The sequence below is a fragment of the Antedon mediterranea genome, chromosome 3 (assembly GCF_964355755.1).
Source record: "Antedon mediterranea chromosome 3, ecAntMedi1.1, whole genome shotgun sequence".
Taxonomy (NCBI): domain Eukaryota; kingdom Metazoa; phylum Echinodermata; class Crinoidea; order Comatulida; family Antedonidae; genus Antedon; species Antedon mediterranea.
Genome location: NC_092672.1, coordinates 19,265,277 through 19,288,975, shown reverse-complemented (window position 1 = coordinate 19,288,975; position 23,699 = coordinate 19,265,277). Strand labels below are relative to the sequence as shown.

General features: G+C 32.3%; 1 protein-coding gene across 5 annotated transcripts; it reads right to left on the bottom strand.

Annotated features, from left to right (window-relative positions):
* Window positions 1–918: 918 nt before the first annotated feature.
* Window positions 919–20,929, bottom strand: LOC140045014 (uncharacterized). Of its 5 annotated transcripts, none has more exons than XM_072089746.1 (21): window positions 20,611–20,929; window positions 19,634–19,661; window positions 18,409–18,473; window positions 18,204–18,284; window positions 17,542–17,640; window positions 16,205–16,303; window positions 11,789–11,887; window positions 10,888–11,007; window positions 9,441–9,543; window positions 9,222–9,257; window positions 8,578–8,743; window positions 8,385–8,488; window positions 6,641–6,771; window positions 4,404–4,475; window positions 4,175–4,202; window positions 3,724–3,773; window positions 3,482–3,506; window positions 3,128–3,276; window positions 1,986–2,075; window positions 1,500–1,679; window positions 919–1,059 (listed from the first exon to the last, which is right to left on the bottom strand). In XM_072089746.1, the coding sequence occupies exons 3-18, from the start codon at window positions 18,457–18,459 to the stop codon at window positions 3,227–3,229; spliced, it is 1,314 nt and encodes a 437-aa protein (XP_071945847.1). In that variant the 5' UTR covers window positions 18,460–18,473; window positions 19,634–19,661; window positions 20,611–20,929; the 3' UTR covers window positions 919–1,059; window positions 1,500–1,679; window positions 1,986–2,075; window positions 3,128–3,226. The 5 variants fall into 5 exon arrangements, with proteins under 5 accessions (XP_071945847.1, XP_071945849.1, XP_071945850.1 ...); XM_072089748.1 differs by having other exon boundaries at window positions 4,404–4,472; XM_072089749.1 differs by having other exon boundaries at window positions 11,789–11,884.
* Between the last annotated feature and the right edge of the window lie 2,770 nt (window positions 20,930–23,699).

The window sequence follows — 23,699 nt, the reverse complement described above, 5'->3', positions numbered from 1 at the left end:
TTTAAGATTGTTTAAGAATACGGAAAATGAGTAACATTAGAATTTAAGTAGGAAAGTGTTACTAAAATCACAGGAATTCAAGGATAGCAGAAAGATACTGGCTTTTGAAATATGAATATATGACGAACAATAAAAAATGTCTGTAAAGACAGAATTAGAAATGAAAATATTTTAAGAAAAACTGGCACAAGGGCACTAGTGTACTTAATTAAGAAGAAGAAGTTAGAATATTGTGGCCATCTTTTAAAGAAAGAAGCATTACAGAAATAACAAGAATGGACAGGAATAAGTTATGAGAAATGCGTTAGAATGGCGCAAAAGTGGCAGCCAATCTGGTTTGAGCACAGGAAACAAATAAGTAACAGGTAATAACGATAAAGACAGTAGTTGGTTCTAGATTGTAAATGAAGAGTTAACAATTATTTGTTCATGTTGATGTTGACATAAAAGAAGATATTTTCTATAATCAGATATGCTTCAAATTTCGTAGATCATCATTACACATTCGACTTTTATGTATTAATGTGAGTCATTCTGCTATGGTCGCCTTTAATTTTATCCGTTAGTTTGTACGTGTGGAGTACCATATTCGGATCCACGAAAAAAGCTAAAAGTAATTGTTTTAATAATAGTTAAAGCACTATGCATATTATTATGCCGTTTTCTTGTCTACTGTATATTTAAATTACAGTTTTTAGTTGCATTGCAATCATTTTTGTATATTTATCAAAGCTATTGTGGTTTTAAAAATTGTATCCTGTAATAGGTACTATGATTATTTGCTTAAAAAGATAAAATGATTACGCTAACTTTTACCTCGTCTAAAGAACATATCAATTTGTCCTCCCTCATATTGTATAATTCACATCTAAAACGCATCCACTTTAATGGAATAGGCCTTTTTAAATGGTTCATAAGATCTTGAATTACTTCTTTCAGATCACTAAAGCTTTCATCTGTAGTTTCTCTACTGTTTTCAACTGCAAAGTATCCATAGACATGTTTTTCATATGGTTTCCCTATCAGGACATCTTCAATCTTCTTTAACACCTTCTCGGCCTGGTAAAAAAATTGCGTAAAGTTGTTTTATACCTTTTTTGCAAGAAATTAAATATCATACCTATTATTTTAAATAAGGAGTAAATCAACATAAAGTATATTTTTAATTAATATATAGTAATAGTAATATATAGTGATCGATGATGTCAAGATTAACACATCTATAACAATACATTAAAAAAAACATGCTGTACTGTTATGTCAAGTGAAAATAAATGTAAACCTATTGAAAATGTAAGTGCATAAACGTCACTAAACTAGAATAGGAAAATGAAAAGGATGCCATGGGTCACAGTGTGACCTACCCCTAATCTTTAAATAAGATATTAAATTGTAATTTATTTTATCAAAACAGATTAGCATTAAAGTAGCCCAAAATACAGCAATGATTACATCCTGTACAAAACACCAATAATAACGTTTTTAAAAATAGTTCTAACCTCATCATTTTGTTCTTTTTCTGTATTCCCAAGCTTCCCCTTATGCGTACCCACAATAAGGATAGCCGGAAAATTAACTTCTTTCTCTATGCTCTCAGTCAAAATACGACTATGGGAATAAACCGAAAGTATCGAAGATAATATGAACTGAAGATTTGTCCAATGATGATTACGCTCTTCCTATAAAATGAATACAAATTATATTATGGATTTTGAATATTACTATTCTACTACCAAACCAAACCAATATATCAAAAGATATTACATTATCCGATTAAATTTTTTATATAAATAAAACATTAAACCAATGCAAGTTTTTTTAAAATAAAATTATGCAAAATGGGTAAATCATAATATTACTGGTTCTATTCTGCTATGAAAAGTATAATTATCTTATTATTTAATATATTTTGATACTATAAATACATTGCAATGAAAGAGTTTTTTTTTGTTTCATCACCCAAATTCAAAACCTGAAATGCTTACCCAATTAGAGTCTATGAATTTAGCAGGGTCTTCAAGGTTTTTACTCAAATCAAAGACAACGACATAAACTGCCTCTGATGTTATGAAGATCTGCAAAAAAAAAACAACAACAGAAAAAACACAATAATTTGTAAATAGTTGTTTTATTGACTGTGATAACTCCAGTGCTTTAATATTAAAAATATATCGCTAACATTAACAACATAACAGAGACAAATCTAGCAGATTAAAAAATATATAGCAAATATAAGAATAATGAATTACTGTAAGAATTTTATTTATTCATTTCATTTTATATCCATCTATGGACCAACATCAACCCCAGAAGAACATCTCCTAAACTAAGAACTAAAAATGTACCGGTAATCGACCTTTCATGAAATACAATGGATATAGCTTGAATAAAAGAAACATCTTGAAATAATGTTGTTGTTGCACTGGATATAAAAGAGATTTGACTTTCTATTTTTAGCAGGCCCGCAACTAGGATTTTTATGGAATTTATAAAAAGTGGGGAATTCGCCAAAAAATTCATTTTATTGAAAGTTAAAAATATAAAGAGGTGGCAAATGAGAGGGTCACCACAACCCCAGCCCCACAATGGGTGGGGCTGATATACATTTTGAGAATATGAAAATGTAGATGAACCTGTTGTATATTTAGATGGTTCAAGATATCATGTAAGTAAAAACCGTAGGGCTGATGCAAGATTTGGTAGTCGTGAGGTTGAACATTATGTTCAGAAAAATAAAATAGGTTACAAAAAAGGTTAAACAAAAATTGTCAAGATTTCTTTCAACAAAAACTAGCGGTTGAAGAACAAATGGCTGGTTCGATCTGGCTCACAAAGCTTCAGAAAGTTAGTCGTGTACAGGGCCACTTATATTCTGTGAATCACCCAATTACGATGGCTGCTTTTTTTTATGATTTTGCTGTTTATTAATTTACAGCGTTCGCACTTTCAAATATACCACTGGTTATCTTTGGTGATTTTAACATTCATGTCGATGTTGCCAATAACCATGTTATAGATCATACAGGTCACTCAAGAGCCAGGGTTTAAAAGTTGTTTTTCTTTGAATAATCTGCGAAATAAAATCGACAATTGTCAAAGCAAATTCACTAAAATTATTTCAACTTACACGATGTATTCCTTGGTAGATTACTTGTCCTCCGTGATCCCAAATGTTAAATGTATTTTCCACAGGAGACTGTTCTATTTCTTGGTTTGCAAAAATTTTCTAAATAATATCTTTATCCCACTCTTGTTCAAGTGATGCTGTTTCAGTACCTTTTCGGTCATATAAAAAAGACAAATAAATCCATAAAAACTGTAATACTGAATACTTTATTATTACCCTCTAAAAAAACTGTTATCATTATTACTATTATTATCAAAGCTTCATCATTATCTTCACACAAACACGTTTGAAATTCTTACAGTTAAATATATTAAAACTAAAAATATTTATTTAAATTTGAAGTAAAAAACACACCTTCAGCAATTGACATCTTGGTGACCTGAAACAAAGAAATAAAAATAACAAACATTATAAAAGAAAGAAGTAAATTGAATTAGGATATCGAGTTAAAATAATTATATAGATACCAAAATACATAAATTAGCATCACATCTAATTTTTGAAATAGAAATTATAACTCGAGTCATGCCTTTATTTTAAGTATTGATCTGATTGTATTTGATTTTTTAAACAATAAATTATAAAATAGCACTTACATCTTCAGTTCTTGTAGATGTTCCGGGTTTTCCAGGTTGTTCAGTTGTTACTTAAGAAATAAAAAAAAAATAAGAAAAGGTACTAAAAGGTAGCTTTGTTTATTTTGAAAAAGAAAATAACAGAATTCCAAGCAATTTATAAAAATATACTTTGTGGCATTCGTTTTAAAACATTAGACTCGTTTGTTTAAATAATTGAATTTTGGATAGGTCTAATGACCCCATAAATGAATGCTATTTAATGTGCAATAATATGTAAATGCACCGTGTGCCAAAAACACAATTATTTATTGGAGTGAAATAATGCTGAAATAATATGAAAGGTAATGAGAGAAAGTCACAACATATTTGTAATAACAATTTTCATTATTCAATAACTCAACATTATCTATAGGAAAAATAGTCTACTTCTAGAGAAACGATTAATATTTTTATAAACAAATTAAATTACCGGTATCATTTTTTGTGGCTGTTTTTACCTAAAAAATAAAAAATGATTTGTCAAGCTGTAATAATTATCTTCATGTATCAAATCAAATATTTACATCATTTCTGTGATTATTAATGATGTTGCTCTTGTTAGCACATACAGTTGACGGTAATAATATTAATGTTTTTTTATTTCACAAAAAATGGCCCCTAAAAACCCATTATTAAATTTTTACATGTTACAAGTTTACCTTTTTTCTTATCATACCACCCACAATGTTACTCTCCTCTTTCTTCCTTTTTCTTGCGTTCGAAAACTCCTGCTAACAAAATGTAAGTATATTTTACAAAAGCCAAGAAAATGTCATTAACACAAATTTCAAATTGTATGTTCTATTTATTTATAAACAAATATAACATTAACACATATCAACATAGGATGGTTAAAAAGCATTCTTTCAAGTAACAAAAAGAAGGGAGATGGAATAAAAATATCATTCAATTTGAAACTCATTTTATCCAAATTGCCAATCGATGAATTGAGAATACAGAGGGTTCGCTCGCGCACCCTCTAGTAGGTGTACCCGAATGGTTCTCGAAAACATGACCAACTCCTCTGGAAACTTGAAGCCTAGGGCATTATAACGCCCCAATACGGCGTCATAACGCCCTAATTACGGCGTCAAAACGCCGTATTATTATAAAATAATTGTTTTCTTTGTCGAAAATCCGCCACAATTAGAGTATATTGTGGTAGGGCAAGTTATAAGGTAATGTGGGTCTATGTGGGACTGTTGTTGTGAAATGCCATTAACGTTCTGATGAGGTAGTAAGAATGTCTCAATAGATTTAATTATTTGTAAACAAAATGTACATTAACTCTCCTGTAATGATGTAAAAACTTTACAACAATTGGTATTACAAGTTACAACAAATTGGTATTAATCGTAAGAACGTAAGATGCAAATGTGATGAATTGGATTAATTGTGTATTGAAGGCGCTGCGTAGTCATTCTGAAATTGGAATACAGGTGACACTGTGTGATAAAAGACCGTGCGTAAGCAGAGCGGGTCTTTTGTTCGTTGTGTTTCAGGCTCTTGCTGTGTTACAGTTTTGTTTGAGAGTTTGCTATGTTCTTATTTTGTAAGTACTCAGCTTAACTTGTATATGTATAAGCAACTGATTTACCATATGTTAACTATAATCATGCTTACAATTAATGAAACTTGCATTTACAATATTTATCTTAGTTTTGCTCGATTGGAAGTATAATAATCAGGAGTTGTTATCTTGTTATTTTACATAGCCTATGTAAATACGCGAACGTGATTGGTTGAAACTGCATCACATGACTACCGCTGCGAGGATCGTAAATCGTATATATCCTCGAGAACGATGATATTGACTGTGTAATTTTCGCGTAATTATCGTGTCCCCTGTCATTAAACATATAGATTCTCGAGTTCGATGATATTGACTGTGTAATTTTCGTGTGCCAACACTCGCGTTGCCGATAAATAAACAAAAGTCATCAACTAGACTCGATCTTGAACTCTGGTGGAATTGTCACTCCATCGCAAGACAACGCTTCAACCGCTGCGCCACTGAACTTGCTTGAAGAAATTAATCTTCTAAACTATTTAAGCTATGCATACATAGCGCCCTCATTTGTTATTAGTCCACCCTAAATAGGATGAAACACCGTTTGTGATTGGTCAATACTCACGGTGTAGTAACCTAGTAACTAGTACGCGCTGAACATCGGGTGATTCGGCTCCTCGAAGAGAAGTTAAGAAGACGAATTTTTATTCGGCCTACCTGATTATAATATTATTATTAATAGGCGTATTGATGGAAATTCTTCTGTTAATTTAAACGACCTAGGCCTAAGTGAATATTTTATTGCCAAGGAATCATTAATTAGTAATTATCTGTATATTATTCTTCGCAAGGTAAGGTGTCTAGGCAGGCTTGTTTAAATACAATACAAATATAGGAGGCCTAGCCTAGCTTTACCCAACCCAGCAGACTTGTTCTTGGCTATATAATATAACAGATATTGCCTTTTATATCGGTTAAATATAAGATTTGACATCCCCGAGGGAATGATATTAAGTTCGAGGGAATATATATTTCCCGAAGCGCCAGCATTCCCACCAACCACAAAAATTGCACTATATAAATCCCTTATCCAACCTTCTTTTGTTCAGTTATCTTTTTTATTCATTATCTAACGCACAATCTTCTCTAGAATTGAAAGAATCCATAACAAGTTTTTACGAACCCACACAAGACAAAAAAAGGTATTTAATTGTGTTTGATTGTCAATACTATCTGCCTTCACATGATAAGGTTTTAGATTTATTTCATGGCATTTACAAAACATAACATATAATTATGTTTCAATTATAGTGTATGAAACTAACATTTGTTCCATAAATGTAATATATATCATAAAACAAAATAATATAAAATGTTAATACGTACGTTTTCCATTGAGACGTAATGCTTACTTTCTGCTGCTGCACCATCTTCTTCAACTACACTTTCTTCATCAACTTCTATTATTTTGCTGATATTTTCTTCAGCAAGTTTTCGATACAATGAGTTTGGATTACCTGCAAAATAATTTAAATTTCTCCTTATTATATTTTAAGAAAAAGTATCCTATAGGCCTACTAAACTATGAATCATTTTACCAAATTCTCAAACCCATAGCATTATTCTAAAAAGCTACTGGTGTATGGATGGCAACTTAGCCTGCATTTGGTAGACTACAACAGATTTCAAATTTCATGGAATTAGTTACCAAAAGTAATTTACCAAATGCATTTTCCTCCAAAGCCACATTTACTGATTCATTAAACAAAAATTAAATTTCTGTCCTATTTAAAAGATGTACTAATTTTAATACATCTCTTTTGACATTTCTTTATGAAAATTTATATATTTATTCACAAACTGTATTTTCTGTGAAAGAATTATTATTATTATAAATTAGGTTTTTAGTCGCGTGGACGCGACTCTATAGTTCACTATGTCTGTCGGTCGGTCGGTCTGTCGGTCTGTCTGTCGGTCTGTCTGTCGGTCTGTCTGTCGGTCCGGTATCACTATGCGTTTTATCGCTTTTCTGTACTTTTTGAACTGTTTTGATGTCAACATGTGGGCATTTACGTGAAATTGTGCACCTCCTATTGTGAATGACGTTAGAGTTGCGCAGCGTGATTTACACGCGATTTAACGATTTTCTCGTATTTAACATAGGCCAAAAACCAAATAACATTTTAAATTGAAACTTTGCAAAAGTTTAATTTATATCAGGCGCTAACTTTCTGTTGAGAAAAAAAATGTGTGTTTTACACAAAGTTACGCGCGCACGCGCATTTCAAATTTTAAAATGCGCAAAATTAATTTTTAATCAACTGCTACGCGTTTCTTGTCATTTTGAGCATGTCAAAAATTCCCATACGTGCGCAATTTTTTACGCGCGCGGTGCGCACGTAAAGTTAAGCCGATTTTCCACTAGGCGAATTTGTTAGCGCGAATCAAAAGCGTCATGCTATGCACATGCGTATTCGCGTTTCTGTCATACTGCCTTTTTCGACAAATTTTAGTTCTTCTGATTTTTCGCTTCAGAATACATACTTTTTTCGCGTGATTTATGTTTTTGCAGCCTTTTCTAATAATTTGACCAACTTTTAAACAATTTCGACTTAAAATTACGTCATACGAGCACGTCGAATTGGATAATTTGCGCATGTTTTTGATGAAAAAGTTCAAAAATTCGTCAAAATTATGCCTTTTTAGTCGCATGGACGCGACTCTAGAGTTCACTATATTGGTCGGTCGGTCTGTCTGGCGGTCCGGTATCACTATGCATTGTAGCACGCGACTTAATGGCTGTTGGCCTTCTTAAATTAAATTTTGATTTTTATTGACATACTTTAGTAATTAAAGATGAAAATATAACTTTCTGGCCATGTTTTTGCTAGATATCAATATGACCATTTTCTTGACCAGCGGTCAAAACAGTTTTTCTTCACTGTTGGCAAATATTTCTATTCGAGCCAATGGTATAGGTCGTATACGTAAGGTCGTATTGTTTACCATGTTGACTGCTGTTAGACCAAGCATGCCAGCAGCAAAGGAAAATGCGGGTGAAGGAAAATGCGGGTGAAGGCAAACCCTTTCCGACTCCTAAACTAATGCTTAATTCATTCATTCATTTTACCACAATCTTCAGTAAGATCCTCTGCCCATTTTTGTTCTTCCGGCTTGGTTCGTACAGTTTTTATCACAGCTATACCATCAGTAATGTCATGGTTATTGTTAAATCTGGAATATAAGTTGTAGAAGAAGGGAAGAGTGTAATATCAATTTTACTTGAACAATGTAATAAAACTGTGCGTTTAACTTATACTTACTTCTTTCCAAGACAAGCATTGATTAGGCAAGTTTTGCCCACACCTTCCTGACCAATCACTTTAAGCATTCCAAGATTCACTTCAATGGTACCCTCTTTCAATGCTTCAATGTAAGCTTTTTCAACACGTTTGCCACGAGCAGTAATTGCATATGGAATGTCTAAGTCTAACATGAACAGAGTTTAGTTATAAAGTAGGCCTGCTATTCAATAAATGAATATTGAAAGTGTTGTTGTATAGCATTATGTTCAGAATAGGTAAAAAAATAAAATAGTAAAAACAGATACAACAGAAATGTATGGAGTTTTGTGTGGAAGAGGTGACAGACAAGGACATTCCCATATTGACATTATTCAAACACGTTTAAGTTTTCACGTGGATGACACATTTACACAACTAATTGTATTTTTTCTTATATATAGTAGCCGTAACAGTACCGTATAATCTTAGTCCTTTTCCATAACGCCACTTTTTCAGTCTGTTTATTTTTCTCAATACTTACAGTTTTTACAATGCATATATATTATCTGCTGAATATCAATTAAAGATGATTAAAAAAGACAAAAACAAAATCAATTTAAAAAAAAAAACTAAAATCAACAACAATTTGTCTTCGTTAAACTTTGATAAAATACTATTCATACCTGATGATGTAATATCTGTGTCTGGTAAGGATGTACCTGAAACAAAAGTAGAATAAGATGTGTAAATACCTGCAGTATTGATAGAGCTTTTTATTAGTGCATTCTCACTCCTCATATTGATCGAAACGTCGAGAAACTCAACAGTTCTTTTAAGAACTAATATACGTGTTTTACTGCAAACTTTATATCAATATTCAATATACTTCATTAGAAACTTACTTTTCAATAGTTGAAGTAATTTTTCTTTCTGAGCTGACCGAAGGTCATTATCATACTTTTTGCACATGTTTTTATTATACAAATCAACTACAGATTGATCAGACTGTAAATTAAAGGTAAAACAATGTTATGTAAATAATACATATTGTGATTACAAAATGCATTAAAAAACAGCCAGTCATTGAAATGTATATATATATATAGTTCCCAATTTAAATTTACACTTTGTTGCCTGACCCTCTGATGTCATTTTTATGATATGCACGTTACCATGGTGACTGGCCAAATTAGATAACTTGTTCAGTGGCAATTTGCCCTTCGCTCTCTCTCTCTCTCTGACATGTGTAGTGGACGTATGACGTTATAACACGGCAACAGTTTACCAAAATCATGGCGGAGATTAACTCACGATGATTCTGAGAATGTTGTAAAGTTAGTGCATTGCAGTTAAATTTTATTTACTAATTGTGAATTATCGATTTTTATTTTTACATGTTGAAGAGCTTCGAATATGTAGAATATAGATGCGCGCTCTTTTAATTATGATGAACCATGACGAACAGCTTCCAGAAAACATTTTAATCATGTGTATTACTTTTCATTCTGAGAAGCTATAACAGATTAAAATTTAAAGTAAAGATGAAAATAAATCAAATTTTTTGACATGATGACGTCATCAAATTAAAAATGTTTGTAACTTTTTATGAAGAAAATTGAAGGAGCAAGCAAATATTTACAAATTGAGGTAGGATAAGCGAGATGCGTTCTATTAAATAGGCTGAGCTATGACGAAAGAGACAAAATTCATATATTTTTTTTCCTTTTTCGAGTGGCCATACGTGGTCACAACATTCATTCAAAATAGGCATGACTTTGACAATAGTTTGTACATTTTAAACTAAAAGACGCGGAAATCGTCTAATTCAACGTATTCATATGTCATGATTTAAGGAGAGATGTTTTTTTTTTAATTACTAGAAAAAGCTGGAAAAAATATTTTGTTCATACCCCGTAGAAAAATTCGCGCGCGTGGGAATTTTTTTGACATGCGCAAAATACGTTAGGCGTAGTGCGTGACAGTAGTGTAGGGGCATAACTAGCGCATGAAATAGTTTAGTTGCAGCCGCAATCTTGTTGGTTCCCTCTCTATAAAGAATCACTTTTTGAACTGCGATAACACTGGAGTCCGCCCTCTAGCCAATCTATAATACCTCGATGAAAGTGAAAACATGTTTTTTTCGTCAAGTGATTAACTTTTTTAAAACTACAGAATAACCAATTCGAAGTCGGATTTAATTGACCTTCATTTTATGTTTTGGGGTACCATACCTTATACGTATATACAATACACCCTTAACTTAAAAATATTACTCTATTAATTGTATTTTACTTTTTAAAATAAAACAAAATATAACATTTTATCTTAATATTTTTAATGTCAACCTACCTTATTTTGGACATGGACAGATTTATCAGCACATTCCTTCATCAAAAACAGCATGGTATTTCTGTGTGCATCGTAAGTAAGATCACTCCTGGCACATGAATGAAGAGCTGTGTTTCCTTTCTAATAAGTTAAAAATATTAACGTGCATAAATCATACTGCATGTTTTAAATCAAGAAAATAAAAATGCAATTATACCATTTAAGAGGAACGAAACAAAGAATTTAAACTAGCAATATAAGGATAAGTTAAAAAAAAGTGGAAAATTGCTCTTGCAAAATAAGTTTACGTCTAACCAATTAATAATGTATTATAACACACATGCTTATATGCTTGTCATTTGATTGTTTAATTATGCATCACGCGTTGTTCGGTTTGTTCTACCTAATATAAAACTGAAATCTAATGGTGATTAGCCTGTAAATATGTTGTGATTTTTTTCCACGCGAGTTTGTTGACAGATCCGCGTTTTTCAATGGCCTAACATTAATGATTTTACGATTGATAAAGTAGGTGTGTTATAAAACAAATAAGTAGACTGCTTTCATTTTATCTCGGCTCTGCCTCGTTAAAAATAAGCACTCAATCTTTCAACTAATGAAATATTCTCACCATTCAACTAATATAATAATAATGGCAATAGAGCTAATAGAGACCAGGTTACCGTCCAATAAATGCAAAGGTATGCATTTTAGAACCAAATAATGAAGTGATTTATTTTGAAAATGTGTATCTAAAGCTATCTACTGTTGGTTTGCCAAAACAAATCATTTAACAACTATATCTCTTTACATACTTTGACAAATTACTATTTAAATTTTTAGAATTTAACAAAATCTATTATATTCTTCAACAAACATTTTTAAAGAAATATATGGTGTAACTACACCAATGTGTACTTACGTCTGTTTGATGATTCACATTAGCTCCTGCTCTCACTAAAGCCTTGCAGATATCAAAATTACCATAAAGTGCAGCCCCAGTCAGAGGCGAATGTCCCTTCTGAAAATATAGTTCATAATACATTATACTACTATATTATACTACTACCAATGAATACATTTGTACTCTACAGGTTAAACTCCCTAACTCCATTTCGTTGCAATTTCTAGTAGTTTGAATTATCGACCTAATTACTGCTACCCAATACTATAGCTTAAAAAAACATTCCCTTGCATGAAACGTTATCCTTTTAACGTAACATTCAGTTTTCAATACTTTCCAACTACGACATTCATTCATTTATTTATTTTTTAAATAGTATGTAGGCCACTGGCCCAAGTACAATAATCGATAATAATACACATGTTTAAATTTACATAGTCCTAACAGCAAAATAATTAATTCTCAAAAAGCACATCTTACCAGGGTATTAATTACTTTTTTCATTTTTTTTTTCATTAGTAAAGTACACTTTATTTTTTGGTGATTAAAGTGATTTTCAACCTCATTGCATTTGCACATATTTAATAAAGTGAATTCTTAACTTTTTGATAAGAATCTTGCTTTACTAGTGTTTAAGATATAATAGTAATTAATATGCAAGTTACATTTATCGAAAAACGCCCATTTCTGAAAGAACTGAAAGAGTTGTGACATTACTTCCGATTACAAGGGCATATCTACAAAGTGTATACATTTTCAACAATAATACCAATTAAACTATATAAAATCCGCTTATTTCTGAGACATAATATTTTTATTACTTTCAAATCATTCATTAGTTTTGTTTGATGCTAAATTTCATTGAAAATATAATAGATGAATATAATAATGCATTTTTTTTTTGGCTAGACAACAGTTAGTATCTATTGTATTATTCCACTTTCCATTTTCGCTGAATACAACCACAAGCTATCTAAACGAATCAACAATTTCATTGGAGTTTCCATTATAAAACCATTTTTCAATACTTTCATTTGCCTTTTTGTTTACATTTAGGGGACCGTTATACCCAGTCATCTCGTCTGCATATAATATGTGATTAATTTCACAGTATTTTTATTAGATTGTTTTGTGGAATTTAAATAAACACTTAAGTCTTGTAGAAAGATATTAAATAAAAGAGATGATAATAGTGACCATTACCAATTTCATTATTTAGGAAGTTCGATAATTTATTTTTAATTTTAACAAGACTTCAGCTTTGAATAGAGTAATTGACGTTTGCAACGTCACTTTGAAGAGCTAGTTTCATTTGAATCAATAAATATGTTGATACATGTTCAAAATAAATATATTATCAAGGGTTCGATATACTTTTCTAAACCCGGCTTGTTCCTGATTCAAAATGTTACTCATCTGCCCAGTCTATGAATCTATTATTATGATATAGAGGAAAGCCTTAGCTATTGTTGGTATCAGAGATATCCCTCTATAATTTTGAGATTTAGAAGTTTTCCTCTTATTTTGTATATCTATATATAAATTATGGTTAATTCTGACATAGGCGAACACAATGGAAAAACTTCGGGACAAATCTCCGCCTTGGATACCTACCTGTTATACCGCGAAACGTAGATTAGATTAGAAACATTGATTTTCACTATTACGATATTGTTCCATATTTCTATCTTAGGAAGATATTATAAAGGGTTTTGAAACAAAAATTCTGATTTCATTGGTAGATTTTTAACTATGCGCGGTAGAAGTAATTTGCAATTTCCTGGTTTCAACTAAGTTGGCCGTTGGTGGCGGGAAAGCCATTTTAGTTTTTGTAGCAAAATAAAAAAATTATACTGCAAATGAATAAATATCAAATTAAATATACGCCATAAAGCATCGTATAAAGAGATATTGTGGGGAATAGTACAATACTGTTTGTTGTTTGTTTGAAATCGAGTGAAACCCAGATAGCCGAGTTATTGAGTAAGCTGACAGTTATAACTGTGGGCTATCTATGTCCCGTTAATATAAGACCCTGAGAAACTTCTGCCAATGTTGAAAGCCGTCTAACGCGTCTTCCTTCTTAGGCCGAAATGGCCCACTCTGTCGCGGAAGTTAGTTTCAAAAGATGTTTAAACTAAATAATGTATTAATTATTAATTAGGATGGTAACGCCTAAAACACCATCCCAATAAAACATCACTTAGAATAATAATATAATAGCATTTTGTATTATATTTATAACACAATTATACTATTTACCACTTTTCATATCTATTAGAGGATTTTATTGGATTGTAAATGTTACCATATTATAAAAACTAAAAAAATCAAACGTATTCCTCGAATAAGTACCTCCCTCAAATGAACTCCGCCTCCCCACCTCCGCCCTACAAGGGCCCTACCAAACAATAAAAACTATACTTTAAAATGTTATTAATCATCTAAGACACTGTAAACAGAGTAGGTTTAGTTTTACGAATATCAAGCATTTTATGATAACCGACAGAAAACGTCCAAGGGTCCTTCTACAACCTTTTTACCCGAGTCATTATCATTCCGAGAACCATCCGTCTTCACTTCCTAGAGGGGAAACGGGCGAAGCGAGCTCACCCTCCAGTTGGTATAATTACATTGGTGGCCAAACGTTGAGGAAAATTCCCACTGACAAATATTAAATTGAAGAGAAGCTTAAAGATGTATTGTTCCTTGAAACACAAAAAAAATGAATGTTAAAATATTCTAAATTTAAATTGGCCATATCATAGTAATATTAAAGTTATTCACTTTAAGTCGAAAATTCAAGCCAAAAGCAACAAGTTTACGTAATTAACAAGTAAATTAGTTTGATTACATTTCGTCTGCAAAATCGTCGCGAGCGAAAGTAAACAAAGATTTCAAACCACGAGTACGCATTATGAATATGCTAATTAGGATTGTTTACAACTCGTCATGGTTGAGAAGGTATTTTCACACAGATCGTGAGGAAGTTTTATGATTATGCATACAGAGTAGCAAAACAAGCGCGTTTCATTATGGGATATGTTTTGATCGAAAACTTTGACTGGTTATTTTTATTTTTTTTAACAAAAAAACGTCTGTATTTCAGTTAAATGATTTTTTTTTCGACAAATTAATTTTTGGTGATAGTTAATAACTATTATGATACTTCAAAATGACCCACTTTTTTTCGAAATCTTTTATTTTTTATTTTTTTGGAATTACTCAAAGGGACAATACATCTTTAACTTTCTCATATCTAATAGACATTTTAATATTTCGCTCATGATACAATCAATATTGTAGTGGAGCTGTGGCTTGGTGGTTATGATGCTTGGCTATCAATCTAAGGGTCCTGGGTTCAAGTCCTGTCATATGTCAGGGTTTTTTTCTCATGACAATTTACAACTCCACTCCCAAAGACTTAATAATAAGTCTTTGTTTATGTAGAGCATCTTGTGTATATGTTTGTCTTGTGAAATTATTAAATAGTTTATCCATCCTGTAATTGGCGGGTTACTCGCTGTTGGATGAGTATGAAATAAAAAAAAAAAAAAATCCGGGCTTTACCCTTTTTTGTGCTTTTAATGCACTTATGACTTCATCTAATTTAATTTCTGTGTTCAATATTTGATTGACGTAGGGCAAGTTGTCCACTACGTTTACACTTTTTGGAAGTGTTTGCGATCGACTGCTACCTTTGATAAAATATAAATTACTAAAAAATATAGATGTCGATGCCATTCCATCAATGAGATTTCTTTCTTCTCAGAGGTTTAGCCAGATATTATAACTTAATCTTCTTTTGAAAAGCTAATTAGGCCTATCACGAAATAAATTTACAATAAATCACATCTAAGCTAAGTAAGTATCATGGTGACTATTTGGTGTAGGGCTAATTCGTAATCACACACCTGAATACTGTGAAATCAGGATGATTGAGAGCAATGGAGTATGAGAAAATGAGTATTTGGAGTTGCCGATTGGATGGAAAGTTGGCATGGAAAATCACGGAGTTAAGTGGAATGTTGGCTAAGGTTAGACAGGCAGTGGTGAAATAGAAAGCACAGAAAAGGTTGTTTTTAAACCTAGTCATGTCCAATTAAACACTAATCTAAATTAATGAAGTGGTTTATACAGCATTAGAACAACAAACAAAACATTTAAATCTTAAAATTGATTTATTTAACAAATGCAGGCCTATTGAATGATTTACAACATTAACATATCAGACAAAACGATTGATACTCTTCATTGCTCCAAATAAATTAATGTGAAGTTAGTTTGTCAAATTTAATATTAATTAAACGGACAAGGTTAAATATTTCATTACTACTGTATGTTATTACTGTGCATTACCTTAAATTAAATTTAAAATCACATCAAAGTATATCTTACAAGAAACCTAATTTAACCTAGTTTTGTGTAACTTACATTGTTTGGAAGATTCACATCAGCTCCTGCTTTGATTAGAATGTCGCATACAGATCTATGGCTATGGGCTGCAGCATAATGCAAAGGTGAACCTCCATTCTGAAAACATTATTCAGGTTATAATATGTCATACCAATGTAAAAAAACACTTGTGGTACTTTTTCGTTATCTTTCGTTATTCGATTCTCCTTTTTATATACAATAACATAGTATGTTATTTCCCACCCGAACATTATTGTTAAGTGTTGTCTTGCTGTTGTCAAGTACAGATAGGAAAAACACAAAACTATTATACCATTCAGGAATCTTACGTACAATGAGTGCAGAGTAACGAAAAAGTAAAATTCATTTATACTTTATTTACCAAACGAGGTCTGTTTTTTTGTGAACTTTTATATTTATTTATAAACTAAAATGCTAACCACACAAAAACATCAAAATAGGTGTGTCCTTACGGACTCAAGTGTATTTTATACAATTAATTTATGTTTATAAGTACGGTGGTACAAATAAATTCATGAGGGAAAAATATAACAAATATTTATTTCTCACCGAATTTAATGTCATAACACAAACATATAACATTCATTATTTGTTTTATAAACACCCACTATCATTAATTCTGCCCTGTACAGTATCAATCTATTTTTTAGTGTATATTTTCTCTATTATTATTTTGATTACTCTTTGTCTTTACTTTATTATGTTTGTTATGATATTTCCAATTACTTTACCACTTTGAAAATCAGTGCACTAGTACTGAAAGTGCCTGCAGAATAAAGAAAGAATAAATAAATAAATCTATACTGCCCTACTTTGAGAAAAGGACTAACTACATTTATTTTTCGAAAATAAGATTTTTGTCTTATTATCACTTGAATTGACAAGTTATCCCAAAATATGTCTATAAACATGAAATTTAGAACAATAATAATTATTATTGGGGCTTAGAATTTGATAAAAGGCCTCAATTACAGCAATTGGCCAATCAGATAACAGTATGATAAATAAATAATGAGGCAGATAAATGCTCTTAGGAGAAAAGCCTTTTTTATATATGTAAATTGTTTACAAATTACCTGATCTAAATTACAAAATTATTTCAGATATTTGTTAATAATGTACTTTTGAAATATATTTATTTGAAAATAAAATACTACATGAACTTTTGCAATGAAAAACAAAAACATGTTTTGGTCAATTATTCAAAAGTAGCTTTTTGTAGATAAGCCCTTTTCTCAAAGTACGAAAGTATAGCTCAATCTATAAATAGCACTTTTGAGTTACTCAAATTTGGATTTAATTTATCCAAATAATAATTATAATGTATGACTTACTTTATCTTGTAATGTAACATTTGCTCCCGCGTCGATCAAACTCTGACATATACTGACATTACCAAATGAGGCACCCAAAATCAATGCTGTATCGCTATCCTATTCAAATATCAAAATCAAAATGTTACAAATAATTCACATTGTTCAATTTATTAAGTTCAGTAGGGTACTATGATTCCTTAAAAAAATCATTCGGATCAGTATGTCGCCTTTCAAAGTTTGGTGTTACTCTAAACAAAACTCGAGACTGAGAGGAACAAGATCGTAACGGAGATTGATAGACAAGTAGTAACGTAATATCAAACCATGATATACTGGTTCAATCAGTGTCCTTGATCAATCGACAAGAACATCAAAATGCTAGGAGAAGAGAAGATACCAGGCAATATGTATTTGTCTGTAGTTATTGTCTTTTTCATGTTTAGTATTCCAGTGGGCGTTTCGATTTTTGTCGGGAAACTATACATTTCAAGCTGGAGTATTATATCCATTTGAAACGCAATGTGCGCCAACATATTTATTTTATACAGTCTAGAACCAAATGAATTTTATTCTTGTCGTAATGTATATGTCATTTTATATACAGGTCAAAGCCTTTGTTTTCATATTTTGAAAGATTGAGTCAAATCGATCCCAATCGGCCCCTGATGAAAGATGTCTACCTCATTCTTACTGTCTTGCATGTTCAACTGAATCAAATGTTGGCAGATATCAATGGCATCAAATTGAGCAATATTAGGAATCTATAAAATATGAACAGAAAAATAGATATAAATGCCCACTAAATGTGTTCGTTGTCATAGCCTAGGGTTTATAATTCACTTATTATTAATATTTATTATCATACTAAAAATTAAAAACACCTACTTGAATACCATTGCAAGCACATATTTTAGAAAAAAATTCCTTGAGACCCATTTTATTTCCTTGTGCTATTCAAAGAACAAACGTTAAAACAGATGTTTAAGAACCAAGGGTTTAGGTCTATAAAGTAAACTTTTAGTAGATTATAATACGAATAGGCTTACAATACAAACAATAAAAGCAGCTTAGGGCCTAATTCTATTAAATCAACCACCATAAACAATTAAAAACAGATTGGTCGACATAGCAAATGTAGTACGGTTAGAAAAACATTTTTAAATGTTCCTTAACAGGAAACATATTAATGAAATCAACGTAGAATTAGTTTTGTTTTTACTAGAAATGTAAAAACAAATGACAGAATGTTGTGAAATTACTAATTTAGTTTTCAGTATAATTTTGTAGCATTCTTGCATAATGAACAATTATTTATCTGACTTAACCTATTTCATATACCTAAAATGCTCTAGGAAGCGTTGGCAGGCCCCAGTCAGAAGGGTACTCAATCTTGTGTTACTCAAAACCTTGAATGAAAGCCATGTGAAACTTGCTAAATATCTGCCCCGCCCCGCGACATTATTTGTAAATTACAATCTCACCCATGGCAGAACTGTTGAGAAATCATTGAAAACTTTTCCAAAGTGAAGCTTGTTGTTTAGCTTTGTATATGTGATAAGGATGTATGGAATAATACGAAAGTGAAAGAATAACATGTTGAAAAGAATCCTAGAATAATGAGTCATGCCAATTCATTATTCAGTTACCTATTATTACTTTTATTTACTTAGTGAACAAATACCCAATACTGTATGGAACCAACAAAAGTATTTTATTTGCTATTAAGAAGTACAGTACACTAAAATCTTAAAGCAGCTACCCAAGGGTTATGAAATTCAATTTTCAAATTACTATCAATGTACGTTGTGAGTGGAAGACATTACTTCATACAGCTGTAACACTGTAGACTTACCAATATGATAATTAGGTTCAGTTAAAATTGTCAAAGCATTAGGCCTAGACATTCTTAGATTCATAATGACCCATTTGGAACAATTCTGTCTACAACTCTGTCTACACTATCAGACTAGTTATTGGCAAAAAAGTGTGATGTGCTCAAATATTGTAGTGATATAACATCGTGTCCACATCACATTTTTTTTGACATACTTTGATTTTGTAGACAGAGCTAGTAGTATAGTTAGTTAGCATTTAACATGTTAGAACTTACCTAACACTGATGAAGTTAAGTAATTTTTCTGCAAATTTCAAAAGAATAAATTGATACAGTCAAAAAGTTATATTGACGTGTTTTTGTTTATTTATGTAAGGTGAGTCCCGTGTTCTCTGAACGTAGGGGAATGAGCTGTTAGGAGCTCATTGTACCAAGCCTCGGCATTATGTGGTAAGGTGGCCAGTTCCTTTCCACGCCGCCTTTTTTCTCCCTAGTATTTTCAACCAGGTACTCATTTTACAGCTGAGTGAGCTGGGAGTTGTCGGGCATTGAACCCGGCTATCCAACTCCTATTATTTATGTACAATCTTTAAATTACTGGACTGAATTATTTAATAACTTCAGTTTGATAACAAATGGCTCAGTGGGTACGGTATCTATAGTTTGTAGTTGTCTTCTATAACTTGAATTAATTATTGTAAAGCTGATAACTGAGTGTACAATGGCTCGTTGTTTGATCAAATCTGGACAGGGGTAGCTTAATAAGCAAAATACATCGCTGTAGATCACACGAGCCAGCTACTCATATAAAATGACTTTCAAAATTAACTAATTCATTTCAACAAATTTCATTAAAACATAGTACCTTATTTCATGCGGAAACTTGTAAAATGATAAACTTTCAAAACTTTTCATAAATTAATCAGGTCTAATGCTGTTACAGACTAGATTTTCAGCTACATTTGCTCAAACGGAGACCCAAAAGAAAAACAAAAGCTTAACTATTTTGGCGAAACTAAATGTAATTCATACTGAGAGCCAAATCAACTCACAAATAAAGCACCTATTAACAAATAAAAGGATTACACTTTATTTGATATACACCAACGCAGATGATTCTTCACGCTAACAAATAATAAGCATGCGCAATCCATTATATTGTGGGACTGGAGCTAGCAAAACATCCACCCGCCATTTTAAAAACACGATTGGCTAAACTGAAATTCTCATAAATTGTAATAAACTGGACTTACAGTTCGATTTCTCTTACAAGAGTGCAAGTCTGTCGTTGCCGCCCTACATGCCAGAAAGCATAATGGTCGTTAAGTACTTTTCGATCTAACGCTGGTCAAAATCTTAAAAATTCGTACAACTGCTTTAACACTATACTCATAGCAAGTGCTCATAGTTAATAGTAGGCTTTCTCTGCTCACAACGTTTTCATGGTCTATGAATTTCTTTCATAGACGCACAATGCATATTAATTCTATAGAATTTAATTATAGAAATCATTGTTCGACATCTATACATATTATTACATACTACATGGTATTACTTGGACGCACCTTTATCATCAAAGTGTACCATGCACTGTTGTGTAAAAGTGAAGTTTCCAATAAATTATTATTATTATTATTATTATTATTACATACTAATCTTCCATTCGATTTCTATTATTAAACTCCTATAACAATCCCAACAAGTTGTAATGAATACTAGAAGACAGGATGTTATCTGTACAGACAGGATGTTATCTGTACAGACCAGTGGTGGCGCCAGCGGGGGGGCTACGGGGGCTCTATCCCCCTCGTCGGGGAGCCTACCCCCCCCCCCCCCACCTCGTCGGGGAACACGGGTACTTTTTGTCGGGGAATATAATATAGAGTACAGTAAAAAACGTTCGCGTTCAATTCATATAGCTTCAGCGCCTAGAAAACCACGACGTTCCATTGACCGTGAGAGTACGTCAGAGGGCTATTATGCACTTTTATGCATTCATTTATTGCCAGCGATCTAACTTACTACTAAACATTAGCTAGGTACGCACTTGTCTGGCGGTATCCCTTTGTACGAATCGTTCAACGTTGGGTCGAGACGCGTGATATCAAGTTCCATCCAGGGACCAAAATGTGTAATGTAGTTATTTTCCAGGCGAAGTTTACCGACGTTTACCGAAGGGAACACGGGTACTTTTTGTCGGGGAATATAATATACAGTAAAAAGCGTTCGCGTTCACTTCGTAGCTAGCTTCAGCGCCTAGAAAACCGCGACGTTTCATTGACCGTGAGAGTACGTCAGAGTGATATTATGCACTTTATATGCATTCATTATTGCCAGCGATCTAACTTACTATAGAAAACAATAGCTAGGTTCGCACTTGTCTGGCGGTATCGATTTGTACGAATCGTTCAACGTCGGGTCGAGACGCGTGATATCATGTTCCATCCAGGGACCAAAATGTGTACTGTAGTTATTTTCCAGGCGAAGTTTACTGACGGTTACGTCGTGTACTGCGTCGACGTACGCTACATTACAGCAAAAACGAATTATGTTAATTGTTCGTATGTTCACCAATTTTTTAATTTACAAGTAACCTTCTGTACCGTGGGGCACCTAAAATAAATTTTTCATCCATTACTAAACAAAAAAACATGCCATTTTCGCTTAGCCAACATCTTATTATAGCTAAGTTATTACATTTTCAATGTCCTGTATGTCATGAATTTCTCACCACTCGGAAGTCCAGATGGTACGCACGCATACACTTGGGAGGAATAAACTTATTTCCCCGACTGAAAAACGTCTACGCTTGCGTTTTTAAAGCCTCTAGGCCTGATGCTCTAGTTTTAAACATTTTCTTAGCTCAGCCCCAACAATAAAGCTGGTCATATTTCGAAGTACAAGAAGTGCATTTTCCGGGACCTAACATCTCTATTTTTCAAACATTTCTTAGCTCAGTCACAACCATGATAGGGACTTATATATTTTGTTTCATGTTTTGAAGTATAATAAGTCCAATTTCCGGGACCTCCAACTCTATTTTTCTAAATTTTCTTTGAACTTTTATTTTTTAAATTGAAAAATATGGATTGAAACAGTCATCGCGCATCGTTTTTTTGTACGCAGTATTTTATTTATGCATTATAAAAAATGGAAAAAATGGCTACCCTAAATCTGATTAAAATGACCTCAAATGACGCTAGAACGCGTTGCTTCCGGGGGATTCGCCCCCTGGACCCCCACCGGGGGCCCTTAGCGGCCCCCTGGCCTCCAGCCTAGTGATGCTCGCTTCACTCGCATAGCCCCTTCGTCGGGAAATGTAGCCCCCGCGTCGGGAAAATCCTGGCGCCACCCCTGATCTGTACAGACAGGATGTTATCTATACATACAGTGTATGTAATAGTAAAATTACATAAGACTAGATGGTACGCTCGCTTCGCTCGCGTACCATCTAGGTCGTGCCCACAGATGGTTCTCGAATACACAGTAATTTCAGCGTAACAAAACTGGCCATTTCAAATGTACGTACCGCAGGACTATATACATTGTCGTTTACAGAAACGAATAAATAGACACGATGATTTATGTAGTCAACTAAAATTAGCACCCTGGGAATTACTTCCGATGGAGAAACTTATCACAAAATCAAGTTTTTGATTTGGACTCATTTAAAGAAACCCAATTTGTGTTTTGTATGTAACATTAGGGTTGAGGGATGGGAAAGCGGATAGGTACAAAGAGGAACAATTTTTAAATATTATTATTCTTTATCCACTCAGTAACGAAATATTTTTTTCATGTTTTATAGGCCTATAAATAATATACCTCTAAATACAGTAAAACATTTGCGATTTAATACTTTTTTTATTTTATTTATTTATTTATTTCTTTTAAATATTCATTGTACACTAATTTTCCCCGTGTATGGCAAGAGATTCCTAATTATATTAGAGAACATTCTTTATTTAGTTTAGTTAACACTGTCACTGTCATAATCGATTGAAATATTAAAGTACCATGTCACGATACACAACTACGACGTTTATATTTGGTAATTATCAATTAATACAAACGTTGAGAAAGAACTGTCAGTATAAAGTTTATTTGTATATAATAATGTGTTTATATAAAAAAAGTATTAAATCGCAAATGTTTTACTGTATTTAGAGGTATATATAAATATTTCAAGAGCCTATCCACAATCTCGCAAGTTTATTCTCAAAGGGCCCATATATTTACCTACCGTATGTGTTAAACCAAGGGCTCATAAATTTACCTACAGTACTTGTGTTAAACCAAACTCTGGCAGACTGAGAGATTGGGATGTTCCATTCATCGCAAA

Bases quoted from the DNA above. Each gene is read 5' to 3' on its own strand.
- LOC140045014 (XM_072089746.1), bottom strand. From the start codon at position 18,459: ATGGGTCTCAAGGAATTTTTTTCTAAAATATGTGCTTGCAATGGTATT. The intron at 18,285-18,408 runs GTAGGTGTTTTT...CATATTTTATAG, and splicing joins GTGCTTGCAATGGTATTCAA to ATTCCTAATATTGCTCAATT. The intron at 11,888-16,204 runs GTAAGTTACACA...CTATATTTTCAG, and splicing joins ATGTGAATCTTCCAAACAAT to AAGGGACATTCGCCTCTGAC.